The following is a 23,103-nucleotide window of genomic DNA, read 5'->3' on the forward strand; positions in this document are numbered from 1 at the left end:
TTGCCTGTGCACAAGCACAGATGCACTATCCAAAAATAGTAAGCTCTTGTGCTAAGTGAGGTCCCCAACTTGGAGGTCATAAACTTTAGTAAAAGAGCAATCGCCGGAAGGCTCTTTTAGTGAGTAAATAGAAAGGAAACAAAAGAGGCAAGAACAGAAACCCCATTAGCCCCCTCCTGCTCTCTGCCTGAGGCTGCAAAGGTCTGCATTTAGCAGCATAGAAAACAGCCCCGCTGTCACCCTGTGTCAGTAAGAAGCTGAGTTCAGTGTCCTGCGTTCACAGAAAAACCAAAGCCCTGTGAGCTGCATATTCTGCTGAAGTGGGGAGGAATGGGACTGTGGAATAGGTTTTCTTGTCACGGGGCCGAGAAACTTGGCTTCTTCCCCACAGCTGCCCCAGACGTGCTGCGGCGCTGAGGACGCCTCCGCCTCCTTCCTCCTGCTGGAGGCAAGCAGCAGCCTCGGCTACCAGGGCTTGGGTCTTAATTCACGGCTGTTTGGAAAGTGCTTGAGATTCTTGGACGCAAGTGGCACTAGAAGCGAATGCATTATTTCCTTGGCTTTGATCCAGCCATGACTGTATTCCCTGAATTAATTTTGCTCGTAGCTCAGTGATGAGACAAACCTTAAATCTCCAAACAAAATGGGGATAAAAAGCTAAATTTCTAAGTAGGGAATTTTGTAGGATTTGGTAAGGGGAAAAACACAGATTTCCAGACTAGTTATGTGGTGAAGTGAATTGTCTAAAACCTGCAGTGAATGTGCTGTGGGTACTGAGGGAAGGCATTAACAGAGGCCCAGTCCCCATGTGAAGCCAGATAGAATTCAAACTGAAATGACTGTTTACTGCCTTTGGAAGCATCCTCAAAAGTGAGTATTACGCTGAGCCAGGAGCGCACTGATTGCTGGTGCTTTCAGGTGGTGGCATTGCCCTGCCACGGCCTCCTTTCTCCCTTATCAGGGGCCCATGTCACCTCATGCACCGTCTTCCATGTGTCTGCTGTCACGTTGCAGCTGCATCTGGCTTTATGAAGAAGTGCATGTTTTTTGTGACTTCTGTTTCTAATGTTTTGCTGAGTATCAGTTAACAGATGTCGTTTCCATTGCACTAGTTTCTGATTAGTTACTAAAGCTTAGCATTTTGATTTCTATCTCAGCAACTTGCCAGTAAATAGGACAATATGACCTTCTTGAAGTGGCATCTCGAACTGCTGCTTTAGAGCGTTGTCTTAAAACTAAAAACCAAAGTGAGCAACTAAACATTAATTTGTATTCCTCGTTTTATCATTCATGGAGAATAATGCCAGACAATCATTTTCCTTGTTCTTTCACAAGTTATGGGCTTGGCAAGCTGAGCTGTATTCTGGTGTGTTCTGCGCCTCTGAGACAGTGCTACTTATTTTAATTTTGGGTGGGAGTTGTATCTTTGGGGGTTTTGCAACTTGCTGTATATACGTGTGCTTTAAGAGGAGCTTGCTGGACGCACAGGACCCCTGTACAAAGTGTATAGAGATTGGGTGCTGGCTAATTGTCTTTGGGCCTGGGTTGGAATAGGAAACACCTGTATGTATTTTATCATTGTGATTCAAATTTCAATGTTTCTGTGACCCTAAAGCGTCAGTGCAGCATCTTGCTTCACAGGGACGGGTAACTTTAAGGAGTGAGTGATTTGGAGTGGAATCAGCATGTTGCACACTGAGGCAGTCAGTTCCCTAATTAAACGAAAGGGGGAGGAAGAAATCTAGAGCAATCAGCAGGGCATTTCATCCCAACGCCTAATTTTCTTTTTTGTTGGGCTTTAGTTTTTTGAGAGACTAGAGAGCTTAATGATTTTCTGTGAGCTCTTTTGCAGTACTGAAGGTGTGTGTGTTGACGTGAGCAAGTTGTGTTGCGAGCTCCATTCTCGTAGGATACAAATATCTGTGATGTAATTGCTGGAGTCAGAAGCGAGGCATTTAGAAAAATTTCTGTGGCTGAAGTTGACAAATTTTGGCACAGTAAACAGTGCTTTTAAGGTATCTCCTGATCTGATATATTTATCTCACATGAGAAAAGTAATTGGGATCGAGATTCTGCAAAACATTCCAAAAAGAGTTTAGTTTTTACCCTTGAGCAGTTAATAAAAGGCATCGGGGGCAAATTTATCTAGCTGTAGTGGACTAACGTCACAGCAATTTGGCATATTATTTCTTAAACTTTTTTTGTGTGGTGTGTGTAGGAGGAGAGGTTGATACATTGTCACCAAGGGTTCAGGTTTCAGTCCTCAAAGATGCCAGAGATAGCAATAGTAATTCCCTTCTCTGATCTCACTTCCTATGTTAATCATTATGACATGACATACCTGCTTTTAAGCTGTGCTTAGATTGTAAGTTATAGTCCGGATTCAGGGCAGGCACTTCACACATAGAAGTGTTCAACCTCTGTTATGTGTTCAGATCCCATTGATCTCGGCTTGCTTATTGAATGCGTGGTAGGCTTTAGAAGTGCATTTCTCCATATGAATGCCACTGTGAATCGGAGACTGTCAGGCCCAAGGGGGGTCTGATATGTTGCTTTCTGAGATCAGAAACTAAACAAAATAAAAACCACCTTTGTTTCAGTTGAACAGTTAAAGGCTTTCCTTCAGGATGCTGATTTGTTCATGTGCTGTTGACGTATGGTTCCTGAATTAATCTGAAGCAAACTCATTTTCATAACCAGTTCCAGCATCTCTGAAATTAATCAAACACATAGCCTGGAGAGTATTCATCCTAATCTAATCTAAAATTACTGTTTGCATTGTGCGTGCCTAATTACTCATTTTAAGTCATCTCTGGAAAGAACATGATGTCTTGTTTGTGTTTTTATTCAATATTTGTACTGCTTAATGCTTAAAAGTAGTCTCAAAGAACTTAAGAACTTTTTTTTCCCCCTCCTTTACAGAAGGACATGTCGCTAAAGCCTCAGGAGCGGAAGGAGAAATGGGAGAGGCATCCAGGAAAGAAACCTAGAGAATCTGAAAACTGTGTGTCAGCTGAGCCGAGCGAAAATGGCCATAACAATGATGCTGGGAGCTCTGAGAGAGAGGCAGATAGAGGCAAAGAACGGATGAAGAAGAAGCTCCCCTTGAAGCTATCCAAACAGGTAGGGAAATTATTTCTTATCTGAAGTGACTGTATTGTGGCATTGGCCACTGTGAAATGTTGTACTGCTGGTAGGCTGGGGTTGTTAATGTAACTGGCTTCTGTGGTAACTTGTGCTGGTGAAAACAATGTCTCTTATAAGACTTCTGGCCAAGAGCACAAATCCTGTGTTGTGGGCAAGTTTCATAAGCTAAAATGGAAGACCAGGTGTACTGGGTAATGTCAGACGGAAGGAGCAGACCTCCCTTGTGTCCTGCAACTGTGAGACAGTGCAGTGATTCACGCCATAGGTTTGTGGCTCTTACAGTCTTAGACACAAATAGAAATCATCAGTCGGATCATAGCCTTCTTTGAGGAAGACATACTTGTTAATGTGCACCTGGAAGTTGCAAACATGAACATGTCCATCTCATGAATCAAGTGTATGTGCCCCCAAAACAGTACGTTGAGAAGGAGAGAATATTCAAGTATTTTAGAAGTGAAAAGTCAGTTTGGATGAAGTTGTGCTCTAGGGAGTCTTTTCTCTGTGCCCTTCTAAAACGTGGTAGAGCATTAATGAATTAAGAGTTGTCGTGCTGGAGGGGACGATTGCGGAGACTCCCATCTGAACCACAGTGTCTACAGAGCTGGGGAGGTGACAAAGGAGAGGCACTGTGGCTGGCAGGCTATTTATCACTTAACTGCTGCACAGCAGGGAGATTTGTTGGTGACTCAGTGCTCATTCATCAGTTTGAAATCCGCATGGCACAGCAGCCCGTATCTATGAACAAACACTTTCCCGGTTGTCCGTTAACATGGTGCCAAACAGCAGCCAGTGGGAAGACCAGTGTACTTGACCCTCCAGCATTTGTTCTGAGCTAAGAAGTACATGATGAAATACTATTTTTTATTTTTCTGATGCAGAGAGAGCAAACTGTTTAACCCAAGCACACCTTCTGTTCTGTGAAACTAGTTTTGTATGTGTGGCAGACAAGGAAAGATTGAATTGTCCAGTTACTGGAAGTGTTTTTTCAGCCTTTCAATATTTTAGCATTTGAAAGGATCGTTAAGGTTATCTAATGTAACCCCCCTGCATAACTTCACCACCACAATCTTTTGTGACTGTGTTGTAGCATATTCATTCAGAAGGGCTCATCACATTTGACGTTAGAAATTCTAATGGTCTGCTTATGGCCCCACTCTTCTGGTGGCTGATTATTCTCATTAGCAAACTAGCAGACTTTTTTCTTCCTTTTGATTAAAAAAAAAAGTTGGAATAATTCAGTACAAATAACTTCTGTAAAGGTGTTAGTACTTTTCTGCTTGCAAACATTTAGGTAGCAAATGATATAACCATGCTCTCCTAGTAAAATATTTGCTAGTTTTCTTTTAACTCCCCAAAGTGATACCAAATGTTTTGTTTTTAGACTTGTCAGTGTATGTGTAGTTAAAATACATCAAGCTTCTTGTTTGTTTTTGCTAGTAGCAGAGTGATAGGGTTTCAGTTCCCCCTCTTGTTACAGGTGCAATGAGTTTGTGCACAAATATTCACTCTGTGCAAATTAAAATTACTTTTTATTATAAGTGAATAGATGCACAGTTTAGTTTCAATGAAAGTTTGAGCAACTAGGATCCTTTTCTTGGCATCCAAACAAAACACTAAGCACATATTTCACCAGAAGTCCCCGGCTTTGATATAAAATGCTTAGAAGCCATAGTGCTGGATGTTATGCCTGCCTGCTGCTTACACCAGGATTGTGGCACCATGCTTCATCAGCTCGTCTCTGCCTTTGTAAAGCTGCTGTTGTGTCAGGTTTTTTATTTACGTGAGACGGCCCCAAACACCAATCCAGCGACCCTTGCAGAGTACAAATAAAGCTGGCTCGCTTTCCGCTCTAGTCCCTGGAGTAACCTTACAGATGCTCAAGTTGATGCAACTGAGAGTGGTGCAGTGCGAGTGTGGAAACCAGGAGCACTGCAGGAGGTCGTTTGGTCTCGATTGCCACCAAAATCTCTCTAACATGAAAGCCTGGCTTCAGTAAATACTGCCTTTCTATGGGTTAGAGAGTTGTTCTTCAGGTCTAAAATTACGCTGCAGCGAGTTCTGTGCGTTTCAGGTGTTTGCGCCATTGTGGGGGTGTGAGGCCACACTCTGCCGGGCAGCAGGGAGGTTGCTTCTTGCTGGAGCTGGGGTGAGCAGGTTCCTCACCCGCTGCAGAGGAGGAAAGGGTTGTTAATAGTGATATCTTTTACATGAAATTTAAAACCAGAGTTCACGTAGTTGTGGCCACTAGGGATTTCATGACACTTCCTTAGAGATCTTTGGAGTAAGACGTTTTGTTACACTGGCCAAACTCCAGCTTCTGTAACTATATGCTGCTGCCTTAGTTTACCAAACATTTAGGTTATTTGTATTTCAGCTCTGAAGAATGACGACATTGTTACCTGTTTCTTCTGGCTAGTATTTGATTGCTATCAGTGGTATCAGTATTTGCTGCTGTATTCATGAAAACCTGAATTAATCTTTCATTTTTTAATCTTTTTTTTCCTGTAAGTATAAGTAACAAACTCCCAAAAAGAGCAAGGAGCTTGCACAAAGAGTATAAAATAAAACCTGTGATGAATGACTCATTAATACACTGTGCCTCTTTAAGCAAGTTACACTTAGAATTCATCTTTTATTGAAAATAGAATTTTTAAAAATACCTTCTCTTATCCTAGCTGTTATAGTTGTGAAAACCAGACAAGTTTTCAGGTCTGTAAGGTTGATGAAAGTATCAGCAAAATCTGAACTAGATGAACCAGGCTATTCTTAGTTCAAACTAATTATGCAAATGGTATAGTCAAGTTCAATAATTTTTTCCTTTTTTTAATAACCACAAAGTTCACACCTAGAATTCTGGCACTTCCTGCCAAGCTGTCTAGACAAATTGGCTGTAATATTAAGTTTCCTGGAATTTGGGGGTGATTTTTGCATCTCAGGGTTATTAAACATAGGTTTATACCTAATTTGGAAAGCTTACTGTAATTATTGCTAATTATATTGAGATGTTGCTTAGAAATTGCTGTTCAATGTGAAGCTTTCCTTGTACTCTCATCCCTTCTCTTCACAATGCTACGGAATTGTCATCTTTTCTGCACAGCCTCCTCTAATAAATCAAATTGGGCATTATAATTATGGCATTCTGCTAATCCTTGTAGAGAGGTGCAAAGTGGTAAGCTGATTCAAGTGCCAGGTTGTCTGCTTTGTTTAGAAAACTAGATTAATACTTCACTCCTTTTGACAAAGCATCCAGATTCCTATTTGCTCTGGAATATTTGGTTCTTCTCTACCTCAGGGTATAGGGAGAGGGTTGTAGGAGCCAATCTGTCCTTTACAGCCTGTTATTCCAACTGTGTATAAAAATCATTCAAACACATTTATCTCCTGCGGTAACCAAGCAGAAGGGAAAAAAAGGGCATTTCAAACAGATACAGGTCCTTTGGCCAAAGATTTGTCAGGATTTGGGGCTGTTGACAACGCATGTGCACAGGGAAAGGTGCTGACTTGGAACTGCTGCTCTCCGATGGGAAGCAACAAAACCTTTCACAGCCATCAGGGGTATGTCAAGGAATGAGAAAGTGTTCAAGGCTGTGATGTATGTTAGTGTAGCCAGAGCGGCCTGCAGTAAAGCTTGCCCCTTTGAAAGTGTGTAGTTGCCTCCAGCATGGGAGCGTTTGTTGGAAATTGAGTCACTGCCTTTTTTTAAAGGCCACGTCCAAGACTAACCCCGTGGTTTGTGGAAGGGAATCCCCACTGCAGCTGCAGACAGTGCTGGTGGGGCAGAGGACCCCATCACCTCTTTAAAGGATCCCTCTATGGTTGGGTGTATAGTTCACTTAGATGAAGTAAAAAGTAGATGTAAGATGAAAGTTCCCGTTACGCTTCCTTGTGTTTTCCTAAGTCATTCTTCTGGTTTTTGGAGAGTCACCCTTTCAACTTTGAGTCTGTCTTTCACTAGCCTTGGATGAGCTGTTTTGCTCTTCTCTGAGTTCATTTTTGGAGTTGCTTATTCCTCTGATGGTCTGAGCAGCCTGGGGTCACCCTGGATGTACAACAGTGGGGTTTTTTTCTGAGCTTCAGGACCCATTGCCATTTCTGTACTTAGACTAAAAATGGGCTTACCTCCTTCTGAAAAGATTTGGGGCTAATAGGAAGGAGTTGCTGATATTTCAAGTTAGCTTAACCTCAGACTCTGCAGTTAGTCAGCTTGGGATCATCACAGTGAGTATGTTTAGATGTTAAATGCGGCTGTAATAACACTCTGTTCTGCAAACAGTCATTTGTCATGAAGATGAGTGTCTTACACCTCCTCCTTCCTTTTCTCACTCACTGTTTAAATCACCCAAGATGAAGAAGAGTCTCAAAGAAGCTGAGGAGAAGGGGGTGGTGTAGTATGTATTTAGTGCTCATGAATAATGTGCTGGGTTTGGAGCATGGGAGGAGAGGGCAAGAAAGCTAACAGTGTCATGTTGCTCTGGAGGTGTGACATCTCTGTGACTTAAGCAGAGCTTCCTAGAGGGAGGGAAAGCAGAGTTAATTCCGGTGCCTCATTCACCGGAAGGCCCCAGCCTTCATCAAGCTGCTGAGCCTTATTGATGATTAATATATATTGTTGTGGTGGTTCTTGCTGGACTGGAACTGCTAAATTACATTAACATGTTTGATTACCTATTCATGTGATTTTTCTGTGATGCTTATCAGCTCGTTATCCGATATTCATTGATGAATATAACACTCTCCCCATCCCCACCAGGAGAACACTGCTCTGGGTTACTGCTGATCTGAACTAAAGGTGATACACTAAGTCATTTTCCATCCAGGATGCACATTATTTCATTTGATGTCTAGGTGAAAATTGATAGCTTGTCTTCAAGCCAGTTACATACCCTTGGCCCCATTTTCTGTGTTGGTGGTGGTACTGAAAGGCTATGCAGCTTTTCCCAAGGTAGAGAGAAACAGTCTAGAAACTCATCTGCCTATTGAAATACCTCATGTGGAAAATCTCCTTTAGCATCGCGCTGCTTGTGCTGATGGTTAGGCAATAGGAGCATGTAGCTGCTTGATTTTTATTTGTATTTTTCCAGGTAATGATAAACGGTAAATCGAAAGCTTGGATGTGCTGGAGTGGGCTGGAGGCAGAGCATTTGCTTAGTGACGCAGAGGTCAGAGACTGAAGCATACCTTTCTTAGCTGAGGTTCGGCAGCCGTGTAGGAAAGTGAGTCCGAAAAATAACCTTTGGAGTCTTTGTGTGTAGGCCAGAGAACAGGCATGGATATGCCTGTCCTTCCATGTCTTAATGAGGTTACGTTTGGAGGCTTAATTGTGTTTAAGAGGGTCTAAATATAATAGTAACTTACTCTGTTACTGTCAGTATCTCATGCTATGAAAAGCAAATGAATTCTAGGCAGCCAACTTACCGAAAAAAAAAAAGTTGCCTTTAATGTGGGTTTTGGGGATAGGTTTGGTTTGGTGTGTGCTGCTTTGGTGTTTGCGTTTCACTGCTTTTGAACACTGAAATTATATAAACTGGTTTCTTTTTGTTTCTAATTGATGTTACCCTTTTTGTTAGCAGATATTGTTATTTAAATGTTCTTTGAAACTAAACACCAAAGCAAAAGGGGAAAAAAAAAGTCCATTTTCTTTTAATCAGGAAAATGTTGCTTCATGTATTGCTTTAAAGCAGGATCCACTTCTACCTTTGTAAGTACAAGAATTTACAGTTTGGACATGAAAGCTGTGTACCAATTAGTTTTAAGTACGCATTTACGATTGCTGGGAGAGTTGGGCTGTTAACATAGCGCGTTTTATCCACCAGAAGTCTCTCCACCACTGAGTCCAGCCAGCCTGTCTGGAAGCCTGGGGAGGTGCCTTGGGTTGGTGCTTTGATTCTCTTCAGCTTGAGCCAAGGATGGCGGTGGAGGTCTGGTCCGGCGAGGTGTGGTGCTCTGGTTCAGGAAAGCCTTTCCAAGCATGTGCTCACTTTTAAACAAGTGAACAGTCTCCCTGGCTTCAAAGCTCTTAGTGAGGTGCGGTGCCAGGGGCCCTCTCCCGGGGGGATTTCGGGGGAGGTCCTTATTTCCGGCTGAGTCGGGCTGCATGGCACGGGCACAGATGGCCTTGCCTTGCTCTCTCATGCTAATCTGCAAGTGCAGAGACTTCACAGCTGCCTGGGAAGCCACTGGGGAGTAACGGTGCAAAGTACTGAAATGGGCAATACAGTATTTAGTCATTAGGTTTGCTAATCCAAGGCCTAAAATCAGCCTCATTTCAATCAATAGCAATCTGTTTGCGCTGTCAGGAGCTAATTTAAAAATCTGCTTTAAGTCCTGGTTAGGCACTTGGTATCCTGTTTTCTGCATCGAAGTAGAGGGGAAGCAGTGGGCATAGCACAGCAGTGGCAGAAGGAGGAAAAATCCTTTGTAAATAAATACTGGATGTTTATTTCCCAAATGAAACCCTGCTCCTACAAAGAAGTGCTGCTGTTTTGCTAAATTTATCCGGGAATTCGTCAAGATTCTTGAAGTGGCGGTAGAGCCCACTCTGCAACAGAGGGGGAACTTTGCCGTGTGTTTAGTTTCTTCAGTGTTTCTTTACAGTGCCGTACAAACCTTAACAATTAACGTTTGCATTATAGATGTGGCACAGGTAATTTCATGGCGGGATTGCAGCCACCTTCTGAGAGCTACAGTACAGCATCCATAACTGATCTTCATAGCACACTCTGCTTCAGGAGCAGTGCAAAATAGTGCCGTAAAACCACTGGGAACTGTGGCAGGAGACTAGGCCTTTGTTTAAGCTGGAAAAATGTGTTTTAAAACTCTCTGCAGTTCTGGTAGGGGAACATAAATTGAGGAGACCATGTTTATTAGAATTGGAGGCGGGAAATCCAGCTGGTTTTAGACCAAGGCTGATGCATGAAACAGAAGCATATGCTGGATTTTACTACACTGCAAATACTATTTTCTGAACAGAGTGATGTAAAATGTAGTTTGGCTGCTGAAAGTGTTACATGTAGGAGAACAAGGCCTTATGTTTTTCACTGATGTATTGAAATACTTACTCCCTTGCCTGGACCAGTGAGTTCTCCTTTTGTAGCTGGTCCTCACTTGTCCATATTGCTGCTCCATGTGCCCCACTTGTCCCTGCTCTTGTAGGACTCACCTGATCCTCCCAGAGAGGCTCAGCTGCCTCTGAGCACAGCTCCTTGGTGTGCCGGAGCCCAGGAGCGCGGGGTCGGGCAGGGCTTGCTCACCTGGACCAGCACCTTACTGCCATGGGCTTCGTGCTGCTTGGGTGGGGCTGCTCGCGGGTGGCAGAGCAAGCGGAGGTTGGGTGGCTGTGGGCACAGGGATGCAGTGTCTTGCCACGTGCGCTCTGCTCCCTGCTTTGTATTTAAGGATCATAATGCTGTTGCGATGGTATCGACCCTGCTGTGTTCACAACCGGGCCCTGTAGCTTTGCCTGCAGCATTGGCTTCTACCATCTTTGCCCCTGCTTTTCCTCTTCTCCAGAATTCCTGTCTGTCCCTATTCACCTCTCCCACTTAACAGCATTTGGGCAACAGCCATGCATTCAGACCTCTCCAGATGGCTGCTGGCACTTTTAACATGTGTTAGAGCGGGTCTAGAGAGCAGGGTGATTAAAGCACTGGTTGCTACCAGTGCTTTCTCTGCGTTGGGACTTCTTACGCTACCTCTAGTGGAGCTGAACCACAGCGTTGTCGGAGGCCTTCTGTCTCCATCTCAGTTCCCCATCTGAGAAGCTACGATTGCTGCAGACCCAGTGAAGTGTGGCTGAACACGGGCACAGACATTTCGTAAATGGAGCAGTCTGGAGGGAGCCGCTCAGAGCAGCTCTCCTCTCACAAGAGTTGTCCCTAGCAAACAGGGAAGACTTGACCTGACATGCTGGGTGTTTTGAAAGTTAAAAAAGGTTGGGAAATTGAAGTGATAGGAAGATAGTTCAGTCACACTGCCACAGTGTAAGAAAGTTATGTTGTATGTATGTGAAGAATCAAACCAGTTATAAACTCCATGTTTTAAAACTACTGTAGGTCACGTTTAACTTCTCTGCCTGCAGTTAGATGACTGATAAAGACCTTCGGTCACATTTGCTTAAATATAGCCTCAGATGAGAGCAGAAAAAAGAAACAAAGCAGTCCTCTCTCCTCGCTGATGTTCTGTAAGTAGCTGTGAATGAATCTCATTACAATGGCTTCTTTTGAAAGGGAGATATAAAAAGGAAATTTCATTGCTAACAACTTATATGGCATCAGACGCTGTAAAAAAGGTTGTTGGTGGTCATTGGTTACATTGTTATAAAAGAAGAGCTAAATGGTTTGTAATTTAGAGAAGGGGATTTAATTACATGGAGTAATTTACAGGAAGCTATAACCACTTGTATCTTTTTCTCTGTTGAATTTAATTGGTTGACACAATGCACAAAGTCTTCATTCTTTCCTTCTTCCCTTCTCTCTTTTTTTAATTTATTTTTTTATTTATATATTTGCTTTTGGAGAAGAGATGGCACCAAGATAGAGCACTTCTGTTGTATCTCGTGATTTTAGCAAACTGAAGAATGGAGAGACACAGTACTGTTTGAATGGTGCTCTGTCTCCAGCTACTCCTGGTAGTGTGTGCTGTTTGAAGAGATTCAGAGCCTTGGCTGGAGGTTTTTCTTGTACATCTCTTCATGACGGTGAGATAGGGCACGTGCTGGGTGTCCTATGAGCTGTGGAGAGCCCCTTTTCCTGGGTGTACAGCAGATGCCACAGAAGAGGCTAGGACCTAGAAGCAACTGAAGCAGCTGTGGTCTTTTTGCATGTTGTTTTCCTGGTTTGGACAAAAAGTGTCTAAAGGGTTTTTCCATCTTGATTTAAGCACTAGCTGCCTAATACTTTACCTAGCTTTGCAGAGGGTTTGGGATCTGTTACTTAATTGTAGCCCTCCTCCTTGGGCTTGCACCAAATGTCTGTAGGAAAATACAAAGCCTCTGAATGGCAGCAGGTAGAGTATGCTTCCTTATGATGATCCCTGTAATTTTTGGGATGATGACAAGTATTTTTTTGGTGTGTGTGAAACAAGCATAGTAGATGTGTAGACAGACAATATTCTTCCTCTAGCATGCTTAACACCATAATAACTAAACCATCTGCGCAGCTCCAGTTTAAATCTGAGCTGATTTAAAACAAACATAAAAATGACGTTCCAATGTCACTTGTGGTTGAGGCAGAATAAATATCTTTTTCATGAGATACTGTTACTTTCAACGTGCAGAACTTGTCCTTGCTTACTGTTGGCCACGGATCTCCATTTCTGCAAGAGACTTCTGGGATCAGTGCACCAGGAGCTGTAGCAGGATCGTTTTGGCAGTTGCCAGTCTTTGCCTGAAGTCATCTAATGGCATTGGTCCAGCTCACTTGGCTTTCCTCGTGGAAGCGTATCAAAGATGATGCTGTTTTCCACCTCTCAGTTGCTCTTGCATCACAAACTGCAGCCTTGGGCAGTGTTACCCACATCCCTCGACCTTTTTTCAGTGTGGATTCTTAAGGGAGCTATTTTTCATACTTCTGCCTGATGGATGGTTTACACAAGCTGTTGAGAATATACACAGCTTGAGTAAGCACGTTTTTGGTTTGAAGACGTCTCTTAGGTAAAATAAGCATTTCTTTTTTTCCCTTTAGTCCTTCAAGCAAGGTTACTATTGAATACTACTTCAGGTGAATGCCTTTGCACTATTTGTTTGGCAAAGTCAGTCCATGAAACCTGTGCTATTTTCTCTAACGTTTTGTCTAAAAGAAACTGGAGAATTAAACAGAGCCATCAGGGGTTTGTGATGGATTTAAAGTTCTTCCAAGCTTACTGGTTGAGGGAGTCCTAGGGTGTAGTTGGCATGTATGTATCTTTTAACTGAAGAGTTGAAATATGCCCTGTTGGTGTGTAGGTTTTTCCAGCTGTTAGCATTGTAAATTGATTCTGAAATTTTTCTAAACTTGAGCCTTGAAATTAATTTGCTTAAAAAAAAATCCTAGCAAGGAGGATATTTTGACTGTTAAGTTTACGAATTATACATATAAACTCTTATGATCGTTATATGCAAAAGTTTGGGGTTTTTTTTCTTTTTTTTCCCTGGTAGTTTCCTCTCAATTCTGTTTCTTTGTAGTTGGAGTTGTTGAGATTACAAAGCAAAGTATTATTTGGGTGGCTGCTGGATTCTGAAAGTTAGTGTCTATAGTCAATTATGTAAATATGTGCAGGTTTTTTAATTTAAAAACAAATCTTTGGTCTTCACCCTTCCTTCCACACTCCACTTTCTTCTGGTTAAAAGCTTTGATTTTGGCACTGGGGAAAGGAGCACAGGCTCGATTCTTCCTTCAGCTGCAGATCCAATGCAAGTTAAAGTTGAAGACTAGTAATAGGTTGCATTTTGTACTCTCTAATGTTTCCTGTTACAGCCCTGTTTGACTCAGTGACACTGAATAGTAAAAACAAGGAGAAAAAATTTTCCAGGGGAAACCTTATCTACTGGAATAATACTGCTAAAAGAATCTGAGGACTAGGTAATCGATCAAGTAGTGGATGCTGTCCAGGGCAGCCAGAATAACAGTGCCGTGATGAATTACAGCTCCAATGCTGTAATATTGCAGCCTCCTGGAAGGTGGTGCTGGATCTCATAAAGTTATCTTTCTGTTGGTTCTCAAAACTTTTGAGTGGCTGTAGGGCAGTATTTTGTAATTTAACATGGCATTTATTGGCTGTAGTGTCAGACATAGGAATCTTTTTGGAGTTAGTGTCTCAGTCCATTAGGATCTAAGATGGAGATAGCTCAGCTGGTCAGATAGGTCTGCTGTGGAGTACATCTGCAGCTTTAACATGAAAAAATGTGTTTTCCGGTTATTTTTCAGCTCGTATGGAGCAATTTTAGTGTATAAAGGTGTAAATGGGGATGACATGAAGGAAGAGAATCATACTACAAGTTTTGCCTGAACTGAGATTTTTTTAACTTGCTCCTCATTTTACATGTACTCTTTTTCTTCCAGGTGCATACTGCCAAAACCAGTAATATAAAAATAAAAAAGTTATTCTTTGCTTTACCACATAGGAAATAATCCCTGCAGCAGAGAACAAAGTCTAGATCCACAAAACCTGAACCTTGTTCTGAAAAGCTGAATTCAGTGTTTTCCCCGCACATGTCCGTGCCCTCCTGTAAGAGGGGCTGGCTGTACGGCCCTGAGTGTTACCGGGGAACGTGGTGGAGTAATGGCTGGATGCCATTTTAGACTGCTTCCCCATTTTCGTCTCTTGCTTTCCTTGTGACTGGCTCATTTTGTTCATAAAGCAGCTTGTAATTGAGTGTTTGACAAAGAAGTGTTTACAAGCAGTGTTTCTTGTGCATAACTGCCTAGCTGAGGGGAATAACAATTTGGGTCTGAATTTCAGCCCTCCTTTGTCACAGTCGTATCATCGTTGATGGCGGTGCTGTCTCTGCTTAAAGAGAAAGATGGATGAAAATTGTTTTAGGAATGGCACTGGAGTGGGGAATGTGTGCTCTATGAAGAAGCTTGTGATGGTTCTTTGTGGCTCACGCTCGTTCTTTGTTCATGTCTTGGTTTTGGACCACATCAAGGTGTGTGCTAATCACCCTGTGTGGTGACTTCTGGGTTTTTAGAGGTGGAGTCTTCTAGTTTAGGGATAATTTTATTCCGATCATACGAAATGAAAAGGTTGGAGTTTTGCCAGGTTTTAAGCCTTCTCTAGCCATTGTGTGGGGTGAGGTGCCATAGACTGTAGCTGTCCCAACCTGGGAACATGGTTGGAATTCAGTCTTCATGGGTTGAAGCCTACAGTGCTACCAAAATAAAAGTCCCACTTAGCTATTGCTCAGAAAGAAAAGGCCTCTAGGATCAAGCTTTTTGGTTCAGGCAGCATGTGGGTGTTTCAATTGTTCGTGCCAAAACCCTTCTGCAAATTATGCCAACTGGCCAGGGTGTGGAGGGAACAGAAGCAATGAAGTTATGCATGAGTAAGGACCAGCTCAGGCTTTATTTAGACCCATTATAGGTCATTTGCAAAGGGTACTCTTTCTTTTTTTGTTTGTTTTTTTTTTTGTGTGTGTGTGTGGTTTTTTGGGGGGGGGAGGTGCCTTTTAAAGGGGCTGCTCATTCCGTGTTTGCAGGATTACCATGTTTAATCAGGAGGGATGGGAATCAGCACATAGCAAATAAGCAAAGGCAATCCCCAGAATCGTTTACTAATAGCTGGAGGCACCCCGAGCTCCCGTCCGGCTCCAGGTTGTGGGGCTGAATAGGGCAGTTGCCATTAACGTCAGTGCCAGTCTATGACTAAAACCCACATGTAGAGATGAAAATAAATCACAACATATGAAACAAAAGTCATGCAATCGGGCATGAGTAAGAGAGGTACTCAGCCATTTTGGCCAGTGAGATTAACTCCTTCCCTGCTGCTTGAGGGCCAGCAGGAAGCGATTTCTGTAGCAAGTCTGCTAGTACCAAGTCTGCGTTTCTGGGTACAGTCATGACTTAATGGTCAATACTGATCTGTTGAGCAAAAATAGATCAACAGTCACAGCTTTACTGACAAACTCAGAGTAGGTTAGCACGATGGCTACGCTGCTAGGAGCATCTCTGAATTAGTGTTACTGCTTGGCAGAGCACTTTGACTGTGGCAATGTACTGAATTGTTAAATTCTCATATAAAAATCACCATACAGCACTGGCATCCAGAGTGCCTTTTATTTGTCCTCATGCAAAATAGCTTTTCAGGTGTTTTGCTAAGGCATATTCACAGTCTCTAGCCTTGTTCTCAATCATCCTCATGCATTGAGTATCTTGGTAAATAAACAATATGTTTTTCTATGCCTGTACAAATGCTGGTCTCTTACAGTCCTCCCTGCTTACCTGACTTGCCAAGAGCAGAGGGAGAAGAAAAATGTCTTTGTGATAGCTTTTTTTTTTCCTTACAGTGAAGCAAAGGAATAAAGGGATTATTTTTTCTCCCCAGACAGTCTACCCACAGCAGCAGCACCAGGGACCTCTAGTAAATTGATCAAGGGACACATTTGACCTTAGGGTTACTTGTTAGAGAGCATTGTTACAGGCACGTTGTAATAGCAGATGTAATAAAGTCTACGTTGTCCCAGAGGAAAAAAAAAATAGTATGTTTTGCGGTTTTGTTTGTTTGTTGGTTTGGGGTTTTTTGTGTGTGTATGTGTTATTTAGTAGGAACTGAATTGTTGTCTGGAAACCTTGGGTCACCTCAAATAGGCATAAGCCTAAGGCAAAGCCAAAGGCAAACCAGTTACAGAACAAGTTGTATGGGAACTTGACAAATACCTGGTTGTTATTGTTTATTGAAACTGAGAGCACAGGGAAGAACTGGGTTTATGAAAAATTACTTCAATTGCAAAATGAAAAAGGAAGTGTGAGTTGTGTCAAGAAATTAGCAGTGATGTAGACCCTGGAGGCTTGCACTTCGGTAGCTCTGCCCTTAACTGGAAGAGGAGCATTCCCACATACTAGGCTTTTGGTCCTGAAGAGCTTGGGACAGCAGCTTTTGGGTGTTCCTCCGAACCATCCCGCTGATGAGGTCTGGACTGGAAGGGTGGGGAAGTGTGACCTCTTACAGGCTTGTGAAGTCTTTTGGTAAGAGCCAGCTTTGTTTAAAAGAGGAGGGTAAGCTCTCTGCTACTCAAGTCTTGCAAACACAAATAAAAAAAAGATGCTCTTACAAGAAGTTACCACCACAAGGATTCAATTAGTTGAGAGCCTAAATCCCAGTGACTTATTGATACAATGTGCTCCTCACTCACTGAAGCATTTCCATAAACCCCCACTTACCAGTTTACTCTTATTTCCATTTTTGTATTCTGATACCTCTTACTAGAATGTTTTTCTTCCATTTTGATAGATCCAGGCAAATAAAATGCGCAAGCTGTTGCAAGATAAATGTTGTGCTCCAGTAATGGAACTCAAAGTAGGATTTCTGATCATTTCAGAGGCTTCCTTCTGTGACATCATGTGCTTATTTTCCTAATGGTTATTATTTATTTATCTTGGCAGAATGTCTTTAACTTACATAGGTAATGACAGGAATTTCTACTGCTTCAGCTGTATTCATTTGCAGAATGTAGAAAACGGAGACTTTTTTTGCAGTATTCAGCACTGTGTGATTTATATTGATCAGGTATATCCTGCTGTTCAAAGACCTATTGAGATGTACTGTAATTGCCTAAGGTATATCTGCTAAAACAGCTTAGTCTGAAAGGCTTTTTTAGTCGTTTTATGCAACAAAGGCTATTAATAAAACTACACAAATGAGAGCCCTTAGTTAATTCCCAGTTAAGTATCGATGTACTTGTTGACTTGAGGCTTGTTCTGACAGAATTAGGATTTAATCAGTAAAAGTCAATCTTTTTCTTCTACCTATCCAAAAAATTAGCTGAACTATGTATGTTAAAATAAAATTTAACAAGTGATATGATCTTTTTCACTATCAGATACTGACTTTCACCTGGTAGTCACTCCATGAGGAATTAACTTCTGTGTGATATTTTTATTTCTGAATTGAATAGGAATCTTGATCTCTAGCATGATGGTAGTTAGTATCTGAGTTGGGTTTTTTTTCAGTTTCCAGACGCTGCAGATGTGTAATTTTAAAATCCTTTTCTTCCTCCTCCTCAAAAAATAACTCTGAGAGAGAAGAGGCTGTATTCTTGCTAATAGTGCTAATTGGTGGAGTTGTTGAGGTTAAAGGATTTATGCTGCAAAGTTCTGCCACTAGATTGTTGGGCAACAGGGTAGATTATTTAGCCATCCTTTGTCTGGTTGCTAATCGGGAACATGGAGATAAATAATTTTTACTTCCTTTTTAAAATGCTTGCAATATACAGAAGAGACGTATTCAGGGACATGGTGATTATTTTATTACTATATAGGAAAATAGAAGGCTGTTTTTTTCAACCTAAAGAAGAGAAGGAAGGGAGGCAGTCATTGCTGTAGGAGCCTTGGTCTTGCTAGCAAGATTTAAGGGACTGGTCTTAAGTTGTGGAACATCTTAGAGAGGCTTGACTAGATTTGGAAACAGCACTGGCCCATCAGCTCCGCGGTGACCTAAAGCATGATGAACTGGTTCAGATGGAGGATGTCAGGGAAGTCACTCTACCCGAGCTAGCATTGCCGCATCACACCATGTGAATGTGCCATATTAAGTGCCCAGGATGGATGTCAGCTTCAGTTTCTAGGGGCTTGTTTAGAGGTGGTGAGCACCATTCGATAATTCAATCCACCAAGAACCTTGCAGAAAGCTCCAGCAATTGCTGAGGATGATCTAATGCTGGTATTAATCATCATCTCATGATTGAGGACTAGGTGTGAATACTGAGGGTTTTTCCACAGCACAAACCCAGGGAAGGATCTTGATAGCAAACTCACTAGGCCAGTTTTCTAGCCTAAGCATTTTCTTTTTCTTAATTATAAACCCTGCAAAGGTCTTCTCGGGTGAAGAGCTGGTTAGAAATACTGGGTGTATAATTTTGTGGTTTTCTGTCTTTAGTAACTGGCTTCTCAGGAAGCTTTAGGAAGGAATACATCCACTTATGTATGCTTGAGAAAGGGCTCAGGTATCTGTTACTCTGAAATAGCCCCACTTGATTATGCAGCTTGGAGTATGAGACGTACATAAAGCTGATTGCAGTGGGCTAAAAAGGGCTATCAAGGCCCTGCCTTGCCAAGAAAAACATTTTCTGCAATTCAGTATGAATTAATCCCTTTTATTCTTCTCAGCAGTGGGATTTGTTTACATGCTGCCCTTAGCTCAGAGACCCAGACCTTTACCTCCAGTGTGGTCCTCCGATCCTCCCTGGAGTGACTGCCTGGGAGGCCTTTGCTTTTCCCTCACTGACCTCAGGTGGGAAGAGGCAAGAGGAGTTAAGGTTCAGCTAGGTGTGAGGGTGGTAGATCTGTGCTTCAGGGAGTTTGGCATCCAAAAGATTTTCCCTGACAGAAGATGGGAGGTCAATAGCAGCTACCAGCGAGTTGTGTTGGCACCTCCGGTGTTGGTGGGTTTCATTCTGTTTTCTGAAACTAACTGGAGAATACTCCAAATTCCTAAAATTCTGCCTGCCCAGCAAAATCAGGGGGGAGCGTGATATTACTAGCCATGTGAATGACTGCTTAATTTAGCAACAAGTTATGAATATTCAGTGGCATAGGCTTCAGCAGAGAGGAGGAACAGGAATGTAAGCCCACGGGGATCCAAGCTAGTTAACCTCTGCTGCCTTGGGCCTTACTGCCCTGTCTGTGTGGTACCTGGAAGGAAATCGCTGCAGGTGTATTCATCTGTGCCACAACCGAATCTTCATTTTGCTTTATAGATGTTCCCTTGGAGCTGCTCATGTGGAAGTGGGACAGTTGGGCTTTGTGTGAATGCGAATGCATGTGCATGTCTGTCAAGTTTACTCTTGCAGCTTAGCCATAATTCATTACATAAAGCCTGTTTGTCACACATGACTTTAAATATCCACAGGCCAGTCTCATGTAATAATTCCAATGTCGATATCAAGTACAGCAAGGTAGGGGCTGCAGTTTACTGAAGATCTAAGCACAGAGGGCGAATGTGGCTTATGATGGGAATCTTGCTTCTAACCCAGTGCTGTAGCTGCCTTGATTGAAGCACCAGGAGGTCAAGTGACTTGTCAAAGGTTGCACAGTGAGGGAGCAGCTCCGCTGACATTTGATACCCGGAGCCTTCTGTTTCCCAGTCTGCTGCTGATTTACACTTTCATCCTCCAGTACACATAACTGCTGCTTGAATTAAGCTGTGACACATCTTCACATCAGTGTAAAATTATTTCAGGTTAGACCTTGCAAAGCGAATGTCATTCCTGCCGCAAACACTGCGTAGGTTTAGTCTGTTCCCACCTGGTTCGTGTGCTAGTTCAGCACCACCAACTAATAAATTACGATTATTGAGGTATCAATTCATCATGTCTCAGCGATGGTGTTGCCTGTTTCACTGCATTGACCGAAGCCCTTTGCTAGCTAGCTAATGTACTGCGGTTTTACTTTCTTGTCCCGTAATGATGGGATCCCTTGTACCAATTTGAATCCTATTAGATTGCAATTAATTTCTCCCATCTCCAAACTGAGTCTAAGTCAAGCGCTTTTCAGTGTTGAGCTTACCACATGGCTGTATCAAAAGGGTGAAGTGCTAAGAGAGAACCCAGCCTGAGCAATTTTTTTTATCTGTACCTCATGTTCCCCATCTCCCCTTATTTTAGTAATTAAAAAACCAAATTCATCGCTTTGGGAGTGCCAATGTGAGCAAGTGAGGAGAAGAATAATATAACTGGATGCTTTAAGAATGAATATCAGAAGGGGAACAGTTGCAGAAAGTTGGACTTGTAGAGGAGGGATATCTGCCTTTATATCTAAAAGGTTTTTATTTACGCTGCAGTGGGATGTTCTACTGTAAGACTCATTGAGCTGGCTGTGTTTCACAGCGAGTCATTTAATGCATCAAAAGTCCTGCTACAGGATCCATGGAGGAGCCCATTCAAGCTTTGCTTCAGTGTTCTTGGTACAAGAGCACCTGGGCGAGGTTAGTGCTGCATTAGGATCGTTCCTGCACCGGCAGTACAGGTGCAGGAGTAGCCTAATGAGCACAGTTAGCATTAGACCGGGTGCCTTGCGAACTCCTCTGCGATAGGGAAATACTCAGGGGGGGCCTTGGGAGTTAGTGGGAAATCTGTAAATGTTCTTTGTAAGCTCTGACTCTATAAACATCCTAAGAATGCCAACACACAGAGCAGTCACCTAGAGTATAGTAAAAAGTAAAGTTGCTCCACTGAGGAAAGCTGGAAAAAAAACAGCATGGGGTGAGAGCCCCCATCTGCCTTTCTTACTCGTCAGTGCAGTGCTTGAGCCATGCTTTCAATGCTAAAGAAATATTTAAATGTCAGTGCGCAGCCATAAAACAATAGTTTCGTTTTATGATTTAAGCTCAGATTTCAGAGAAGGAGGAACTTGACTGCGCCATCACAATGTGGTTTCTACTGAATAAATTGATCCTTGGAGACAAACTAGATTAATACTAGGAGGAGACAGATTTAGAATCTGCCCTTTTCTGTGGTTTCTATAAACTGAGGAATACTTCTGGGCTCTTTGTTGCTCTAGCAATTTTCTCTCTGTTGGATGATGACCCTTTCAATAGTAGTCATCCACATTGAATTTTTCTGACTCAGAGCTTAAAAAACAGGGGTTTTTATTGACTATAGAATTCCTATACTGTAGCTTGACCTCACTGTCAGCTTTCTTTGGAGACTATACAGAGATTTCAGCTAATGCCAAAAGCAGCCATTCACCTTTTAAGCTTGCTTTTCCCTGGCTCATAATCTACATCTGAGTGAAATACAAGGTATTGCTTATCTCTTATCTGCAAAGCTTCAGTAAGCTCTGGGCTACGTGTGCGCTACTCAGCAGCCGTAATGCTGCTCTGCCAGGCACTCGGGAACTGCCGTGCCACTTCCCTCAGGGAGGCAATTTTTGGGGTGGGCAGTTTTTAAGACAAAGTGGGCATATTGCGTTACTTTTTCTTTCTTACCTTACTTTATTTCTAGCCTATTATGGCCCATAGGCATCTATTTCTTGCAGTAGGTAGTTACAAGAGATTAAATCAGATTTGCTTGTTGTTATAAATTTGGATACACATTCACATATATGATTTAAAAAAAAAAAAAAATCAGTTACAGTCTTTCTGCTCATGCAGACTTCTGAAGTAGCCAGGACTGTTTAAAGACGAAGGTGGTACTAGCTGTCTATACATGCCAGACACATACACTTAGAAGTTGTATTTTATATTAGCGAGAAGCTAATCAGTGTTTGCAGGGTGTTTGGGGTTGTGTTTTGTTTGCTTACCCTTACATATTGCTTCTTGTGAGCTATACTTGAGTATTAAAATGGGTTGAAGCCACTAAAACTAGTACATGGTGGGTTCTTGAGGGCCAAGCTTGGGGCACGCTTTCAGACCCTGTTTTGAAAGAGCACTCTTCTTGAGGAGAGAAGCCTGTGTTAGTTACACTTGCAAAATATTTTGTATTTGCATATATGCTTTGAAAAGTTACTGTCTTTCATTAATTTATGCTGCTCTCCCATATTACATTATGAGCCTCCTTGATGCAGTAAAACTTTCAGAAAAGAGAGTGGATACAAACTCAACGTAAACTCAAACGGGAAAAAAAACTTGGTTACATATTATTTAGCATTTGCATTTGAAATCTCACATTACATTTGTTCCAGTTTTTTGTTGGGCTTTCATTGAGAGTTTACAGCTCTCTGAGGATATTAGCACAGCAGACTTACTTCAGGTTGTGTATAAAGGAGAAGGAATCGCGGGGTGGGGGGAGGATTTTGTCTGATGCAAAGAAGTTAAGAAAGCTTCTCCTGAACTGTAATTCTAGCATTTAGTTTGCCAAGTTGAAATGGTTTTATCTCAAATTTTGAGGCAGGCGCTCTGAATGACATGTACTAATTTTCTCCTTAATCAATTAAAGTAATTTTGTTCTACTGCATAGATTTGCTGTGTCTTACTACTGTAAGTGGATAAAATAATACCCCTAAAGAAGGTTTCTTGGAATTACTAGAAGTTGATGCTTGTATGTAGTTGTGGTTTTGGGGTCTTTCCACTGGAAAGAAATGTTTCATCCTAATTTATACTACATTAAAATCTCCTTTAGGTACTAACACAATCATACAAGGAAGAAGGGCAGTTTCTTGATTACACTTTTCGAGTGGGCTACAAAAGGCGCATGGGTCATCTATAGATCCACATACGACCTTCAGCAGGTTATTTAAGGTACTTTGCTCCTTAGTATTTCATGTCTAAAAGCAGGTGTAATATCTTCCTATTACGCACAGAAGTTGCAAGTTGATGTTTTGTGACCAT

At 42.1% G+C, this 23,103-nt stretch overlaps 1 protein-coding gene across 1 annotated transcript in view; it reads left to right on the forward strand.

The window, feature by feature from the left end:
• FBRSL1 (fibrosin like 1) overlaps window positions 1-23,103 on the forward strand; it is a 550,180-nt gene that overhangs the window by 145,189 nt on the left and 381,888 nt on the right. Inside the window, exon 2 of the mRNA XM_082007705.1 lies at window positions 2,923-3,123. Within this exon, the coding sequence (XP_081863831.1) occupies window positions 2,923-3,123 (201 nt within the window). The remainder of the gene's footprint in view (window positions 1-2,922; window positions 3,124-23,103) is intronic.

Source organism: Phaethon aethereus (assembly GCF_964289735.1).
Source record: "Phaethon aethereus genome assembly, chromosome: 17".
Classification (NCBI taxonomy): Eukaryota; Metazoa; Chordata; class Aves; order Phaethontiformes; family Phaethontidae; genus Phaethon; species Phaethon aethereus.